General features: G+C 27.7%; 1 protein-coding gene across 5 annotated transcripts in view; it reads left to right on the plus strand.

Moving 5' to 3' along the window:
- LOC129962021 (polypyrimidine tract-binding protein 1-like) overlaps positions 1-7,889 on the plus strand; it is a 78,411-nt gene extending 70,522 nt beyond the window's left edge. For all 5 annotated transcript variants that reach the window (XM_056075687.1, XM_056075690.1, XM_056075689.1 and 2 more), the window contains 6 exons: positions 1,310-1,402; positions 1,520-1,617; positions 1,722-1,840; positions 2,559-2,639; positions 3,560-3,623; positions 5,141-7,889. In XM_056075687.1, coding sequence (XP_055931662.1) covers positions 1,310-1,402; positions 1,520-1,617; positions 1,722-1,840; positions 2,559-2,639; positions 3,560-3,623; positions 5,141-5,209 — 524 coding nt within the window. In that variant the 3' untranslated portion in view covers positions 5,210-7,889. The remainder of the gene's footprint in view (positions 1-1,309; positions 1,403-1,519; positions 1,618-1,721; positions 1,841-2,558; positions 2,640-3,559; positions 3,624-5,140) is intronic.

Raw genomic sequence — 7,889 nt, forward strand, 5'->3', positions numbered from 1 at the left:
ACTAGTAACTATACAATTTTATCTTTTCTTGATATTGCAGAGTAATTTTGAAAAGCTTTGAAATTTATTTATAATCATCTGCTACTATGCTAAGTTTCGATAGTTTGTATTATTTCTCAGAACAACAGAATGGAAATATGCAACTAGTAACTATACAATTTTATCTTGTCTTGATATTGCAGAGTAATTTTGAAAAGCTTTGAAATTTATTCATAATCATCTGCTACTATACTTGCATAATTAAGGGAGCACTGTGTAAATTTCATAATAATAGTATGCATTGGATATAGTCATTTGCATATTTTATAAATATTGTTTGAATTTCATGTATATATGTTATAGGATTTTTTAATGTTTTAATAAATTTTTTGTATAGCATAGATAATGATTAAAATGATAAATGTTAATGTTTAATGGTAATATAACAAAAAAATTTATCAGTTATTTACGATTTGTTTTGTCCCTTTAATATTATTTAATTTCCTGGTAATTTATGTTCTGAAATAAATTCCTTGATCTTCTACACTCCTGTGATAACAGTTCTTTTTATGTATAAAAATTTATATTTCAATATCAATAAGAAATTCTTGTGGAAAATAAGTTGTAATGTAGAGAGGTAATAGAAATAGGCATCAAATTTATCGGATAATCTGTGCCACATATTTTTAAATATATAAATAAGCTTTCTAAATTGTTTTCTGATAGTCTATTTCCATTTAGATTGCAATGCATTACCTTATAATGAAAGAAATATTAGAAATGTTATAGGAAATGCAGTTGTAGTGTTCTATAGGTTTGATCTCTCAGGCCTATTATTCAGAGATAATGAAAGATGAATTTTGAGTTTTTGGATGATTCCATTGGTGCAATTCATGATAATCTCTAAAGAAAATGCAGTCCATATACTTGCAAAGCAAGTAAGTGCATTTAATTTGTAGATAATTACCAATTATTATGGGAATGTATCCAGGGATCAACTCAGATGAGAGTTCATATTATTTGAGTAGTGAAACTAAAGCATTGTTGTCTCAGTTGATTGTATTCAGTAAGATAAATTCATGACTGTTCATGTATCAAGTATGATTATGAGAGTCACATTTATAATAATTTATTTTATAGATTCCTATTAATTTGAATGTAAATATAATGTGAAGATTTTTGTAATTGTTAATTACTTGGAATGGCAAATTATTTAAATTTTTAGAAATTAAGTTATTGCATGTTTATTTTGTAAAATGTGGCTATTTATCCAATATAAAACTATTGATTACAAATAATTTTTCAAACCATTTTTATGATCATCGTGTAGGAGTATATGGCGATGTGCAACGGGTAAAAATCCTTTTCAACAAAAAAGACAATGCTCTTGTACAAATGGCAGAACCTCAACAAGCACAGCTTGGTGAGTTAATCTACCTGTAATTTGAATTTGTTTTTTTTTAATTGGCTCTTATATTGCATATAATGTATTTACTTTTGTATGTATATTAGTATGTAACTGTATTGACTCCCCTTTTAGCCTTAACACATTTAGACAGAATTAAAGTGTTTGGCAAACCAATGAGAGTTGCCCCATCTCGACATCAAGTTGTACAAATGCCAAAAGAGGGTCAGCCTGTAAGTAAATTATGAGAATGTACTTGCTTTTAATTTTATTATTTTTAATATGGTTTTATATTTTATAATATATGTGTATTTTTTCAACATATATTTTCTTCTAGGATGCTGGACTGACTAAAGATTACAGTAGCTCACCTCTACATAGATTTAAAAAGCCAGGATCTAAGAATTACCTCAATATCTATGCGCCATCTGCAACGTTGCATTTGTCGAACATTCCGTATGTTAATATTTCATAAAAATGAATGTTTTTATTTCAATTAAAAATGAATGATTAATTTCTATTGGATTTCATAAATATTTGTCAAATTATGAATTTTGATATTTGTGAATATAGAATGCTAAATGTATTGTTAAAAAATTATATAAATATTTTTTTTGGGGGGGGGCAATCAGAATTCAAGAAAAACTTACACAGCAATTGAATTAGTAAAAAGAAAAAAAATAATAAGTAAAAACTACTTTCTAAATTTTAAAATGATATAAGTTTTTTTTTTTTTTTTTTTTTTTTTTTTGCAACAATAGTTGTTGCAGTTATTGCTGGAAATCACTAAATTCACTCTTAATTTGAAATTAAAATTTTTAATGACTTGCTCAAAGCTTACAATTTTGTCCTCTAGAATTTATTTTTTACCAAATTTGGGAATTGTAGGTCTAATGGTGTGACCTATAAAGTAATGTATCAAACTACTTCCTTTTGTTTACTTGTTGGTAAATTTTCTGAGCTTTTTTCATTCTCTTAGCCATATATTAATGTTTGCTCTTTTTTTTAATGATTTATAATATTAAAAATTCTTTTCTGTCGACGAAATTATCTTGGTTCCTTTCTTAACCAATTTTTGTAATTTGGTGAATACAATTCTTTAGATGCTGAATATATTTTTAATTACATTTTTATAAATGTTCTAATAATGTTTTTTTTTTTTTTTTTTTAACAGACCTAGTGTAACAGAGGAGCAAATTAAGCAGGCATTTGTTGATGAAGCTGGTGTAACAGTTGTCGGCTTCAAATTTTTCCCGTAAGTGTTTAAATCATTTTAGTAACCATGATTTTATTTGTAGGCTTAAAAAGTTGCTTACATTTATTTTTTAATATTTTTTTTGATAAAATATAATTTCAGTAAGAATTAACTATTTTTTTTTTATGTATGTATGTCATGAACATTGTTATTAAATATGTGAATTTAAAAAGATATCCAGCTTTGAAAATTTACATGGAGCTAATGTTAACATGAAAATATCTGCACTATCTTATGGAAAATGTTGCTGGTCCACCTACAAGGCTAAAATTTCTTATGTTGGTATTTAATCTGTTATATAAAATGGGGTTATAATTTTAAAGGAAATAGGTGAAACCGTTTTCTTTTTTAATGTTGCAAAATATTATTTATTACCAATGTTGTTAATTTCTTTTTTGTTTAATAAGCTTAAGTTCAATAATTATGTATTACATGTGCATGCTAATCCTTATATCTAGCTGATCTTATTAAATTGGCTCTCTAGTCAGTCAGAGCAAAACAAATGGCATAAAAGTGAAGGCACCCTTAAGGAAAAATTGCTGTTTTTGTTTTTTACATCTTGTTGATTGGGGTATGGTAAAAAGGATAAGAGAGAAAGATTCTATTATTTCTTTGAAATCTGGTAGTTTGATACAATATGTTATGTATGAAGAAATTGAATTAATTGGCTTAATTAATTTTTCTTATATTCACAGCATTTATTTAGTACTGTGTAATTAAAAGAAATTACTTAGTATAAAGTTCTTAGGATGTAAAAGTATTTTTCAGAATTGAATATGGCTGTAATGTGAATACTTAATCTATAAATCTACCAGATGGTTATTATATGTGAATTTAGTTACTGATATAATTGCATGATGAAAATATTATTTCCTCATGAAAGTACCATATCCTTATTATTTAAAAAATTATTTTTATAGGAAGGACCGTAAGATGGCTTTAATACAATTGAATTCAGTTGAAGAAGCAGTTATTGCTCTCATAGTAAGTGTGACTTCTGTGGTTTATTCCTTTATTTGTTTAATGACTGGGCAGGTGGCAATAAATTTACACTCCTGTTACAGATAAGCATTTACATCACCATTTTCTTAAAAAGCAAAGTATGAATTAAATAAATGATTTTTATAATTAATGTATTTTTAACACTGAACGCAGTTTAATTTTTTGTATTGAAAGCTATATCAAATTGTTCAGTCATTTACTGACTGTCTATCTATTTCTTAAAATCAAATGAATTTCTTTCATTTAAATGTTTATTGTTCATTTTTTTCTTCCTTTTTACAATCCATAAGCCACAGTGAATTAGGTTTATGATTGGTAGTATAAAGGTTAATGATATCCTTGTTACATACTCATCTGAAAAATCACAAGTATTGCATACAAATTTGCATCAGTCATTAAAATTTTAAACCTGTTCCTGGCTTTAAAGTAAAACCTCACTTAATAGACATTATTTGTTTCCAAATCAATGCAAAACATGCATTAAGAGAAACAATCTCCCCCACCCCTCATATGAATCCATGTGAAAAAAAGATATTGCATTCTATTCCTAAAAAATATTCAAACAAATTCAAAATATATTATTTAGTATTTATAATGCATACTGTTTCTTACAAGATTCGATGCTTTTGAGCTTACAGTACAGTAGTTACCCATGCCTTGAGCATATCTCTCATTTCTTTAGAAGGTTGATGTTTTGCTGAGGCTGTTATTTCATCCTATCCTGACATAATATCACCTGTAAATTTTTGTTGCGACTCCATAAGTTCTTCTGTGGTTCTATGCTGTGCTCTGACCAGTTTTTCAACATCTTTGCTTGTCTTATGATCTTGGAGAAGCATCTTGTGATCATGTGAAGATATAATCTTGTTGATTAAGGCATTGCTCTAGCTCCTCAGAATCGCATTCGACAGTGTGTTTGACCAAAGCTACTTCCATCCAAAAATTAAGCTCCTTTTCAAATAAGTATGCAACATTGACTGATGTTGAAGATGCAAGTCTATCCTGCATGTGATGTCATGATGCTTCCTCTTGATACTAGATATATACTCATTCTTCAAAACATCACTTTTTTACTCAGTTTGTGAAGTATTCATAATGTGATGTGCTCAATAAGTGAGATTTGACTGTTGGTTGTTATAGGCTTTTTTATAAAAAAAATATTTTCCATACATTAATACAAATGTAATTTATGAGTAATTTAAAATTAACTGTAAATTTTAATTTAAAAATAATTTAATTTTAAATTGATTTTTCAAAAATAATTTTAGCTGGATAGTGAACAGTGTGCCTAAAAGATTTACATATCATTACTTTTGTATGTATGTCTGACTGCTCAGACATTGAATTTTTTTTGTTTTTTTTTTGTTAATTGTATTTTTTTATGGGTGCAATTAAAATAATTCCCATGTTTAATTTGAAATTATTTTTAAAAAATTATGCAAGATATCTTTTTTTAAAAAAAAATGAATTGTTCTTTATTTGTTATTCCTCCTTTTTAGAAAATGCACAACTACCAGCTAAGTGATTCAAGTCATCTGAGGGTGTCATTCTCCAAGTCCACCATTTGAAGCTTACCTTGTGGATCCATTTAGTCTGTGATACATGGAAGCAAACATAAAACCAACAATGTTCATTCAAGAGTTGAACTTTAAAACTTGTATAGTCATTCATCGTGCATCATGATGTTTTGATATTTATCTCCAAAGAAAGACAAAAAGCTGCTGCATCCTTAATTATTTTTTTTTTCTTATTGTTTGTGTATGTGTTTTAGTGTTCATCATTTTACTATGATCAGTTTAAGTTATGATAGAGGGGGGGGGATGTGAATTTTTCTTTATATTAAAAGATGCAGTAGTAAGCTTTTTATCTTATCTTTGAAGATTCCATCATTAACCTGACTTCTAAATGATCGAACTTAAGATAAAACAATAGTATTTCTTGGATCCTATTTCTGCATCTTGTGTGTCAGATGCAGATTTTATTCCAATTTCTCATTTCTTTTCATATTAGTATTTTTTACCTTGCATTTCCGTTATTCTCCCCTTTTCGGGTGGGTCTTTGCTGCTTCGTATCACAGACCTAAGTTTTCACACTTAGGGAGAGATAAACTAAGGGATATGGGTTTTTGTCGACATTGTCTTTTATATGAAAATTTTTCTGTATTTTTGCATACATTTTTTTGGTCTTTCGAAAGAAAAAGCACATGTAAATGGTCCTTTATTCTATTTTTTTTCATGTATTATACTAAAATCATTACCTTGAGTAAAATCGTATGTGTCTTCTCCTAATCTGATTCCAAAATATTTACATGTACACTTTAATCTCGAATGAAACATTGATTTTTTTTGTCTGCTTTGTATACCTGCTGTTGCTATAGTAGTTTTTCATTGTTGCTCTATTGTGGCACGCTGGCACATGCCTCCAATATGTTTACATTCTTTGATGTTTTTCTAGTGTTGAGTGATAGTATACTTTTCTATTGTATATTCTCTCAATCTGTTTATTTTACCTTTCTGGAATGCAATTCAGGATTTCAGAATATTGTGTATAAAACTTTCATTTTGATTGTTTTTTTTTTTTTTTTTTTTTTTCAATTTCTAGAACAAAAATAATTTGATTTGTCTGTAATTCCATGACTTTTTTTAAAAAAAATATCAGATCACAGTTTTAGCACCCTGAATCAATCGTTACTGGAGAATATCTTAAATCTCTTAACTATACGAATGTATATAATTTCCAGGAATTCGAAGATAATCTTATCTGATCGCTGTTTTAATAAATTTTTCCAAAATCATCCCCAAAAAGTCACGAACATAATCATGTGATTGTTATTTAAAAAAAATCTTTTACAGATTGTAGAGTATATTTTTAAGAGTATATTTGATAACTGTTATTAAATACTTTATTTTTCATCTGCAAAATAGTAAAGCAACATTCCATTTGCAGATGCATTTGTATTTTTTCATTTCTAAAGTATATATCATATTTTTCTGTATTTACACTTTAATAGCTGTAGGCAAGGATTGATTGGAAGTATATTGTACACATTTTATCGACCTTTCATACAGGCAGTGTGCATTAAAAGGTTTAAGACAAAAAGGACCATATTAGCTTTAGAAAATTTGATAGTTTTTGTGTACAGCTTTTATCACTCAGCAGATAGTAACAGATCTGCTCACCTGTTTTTATATGAAGTGAAGTTCTTATGCGGTCAAGCTTTCTAGGAGTTTAAATGGAAAAAAAGAAATTAAAACAACAATAACAAAAAGGAAAAAAACCTGCCAAAATAGAAAGTTACAAAGACTGTTGTATAGATGAGTTTTCATTGCCTTTATACGAACACACATATTAAATCTTTTAACTTGTTGTGCCTTGATGCATAGCTAATGTGAGTTCTTGGTTTTCCTCTACTATGAGCTTATGATATTCCAAACATTAGTAATTTAGAAAAAAAAAAAAAAAGACTTGTATTTTGCTCTTGATTTTTTTTTTTTATTGGTACGTCATTACTTTTTCACAAATTACAATGTACTCAAAAGCTGGCTTTTGCAAATTTAGCCAGATTAGTTCAGGGTTCTCAGTAGGTTATAAATATATTTATGTTGCCACTGCTAATCCCATTCATTGATTGGTGGTTTAATTAAAGAACGCTTTCCGTCCTGCGTTCTGACTGTTTTCTACCTCTAAAATGGCAAAGTTTTAAGTGCAAGAGCCTACTGTTATTCTGAAGAAATTGTTTAGATGGCTACCTCTTGGTTAACATGCAACATTTTTATCAACCGCAACTGTTTTTAACTGTTTTGTAATTTTGTTGTAGTATAAATGTTTATTCTGAATGTAAGGCAATCTTCTGTCAAAAACATTTAACTGTTATTCATTATGCATGAAAATGATAATTGTAAAGTGGTTATTTTATTTAGTTAATTTTTAAAAAACGATTCAACTATCTGAAAACTTTTCACATCAGTCCTGTTGTTGAAAAAGAAAAACCCTGTTCTAATCTTAATAAGAAAGAATATTGTAAATGAAGCATTTGTTGAAAGTTGCTGAAATGCTTGATATCATATCATGTATACTATATATAAACAAGTATTCATACTATATGCATGATAATTAAATGTGTATGCACACAACACAAGCTGTGCCTTCTAACAGGTGCTACCTTTTTTTAGCACTGTTTTGCTTGTGACAAAAATTAATCTTTTATAATTATGTACCAAAATAAATAAACATTGTCTTTACATTTAA

This window comes from Argiope bruennichi, chromosome 2 (assembly GCF_947563725.1).
Source record: "Argiope bruennichi chromosome 2, qqArgBrue1.1, whole genome shotgun sequence".
Lineage (NCBI taxonomy): Eukaryota > Metazoa > Arthropoda > Arachnida > Araneae > Araneidae > Argiope > Argiope bruennichi.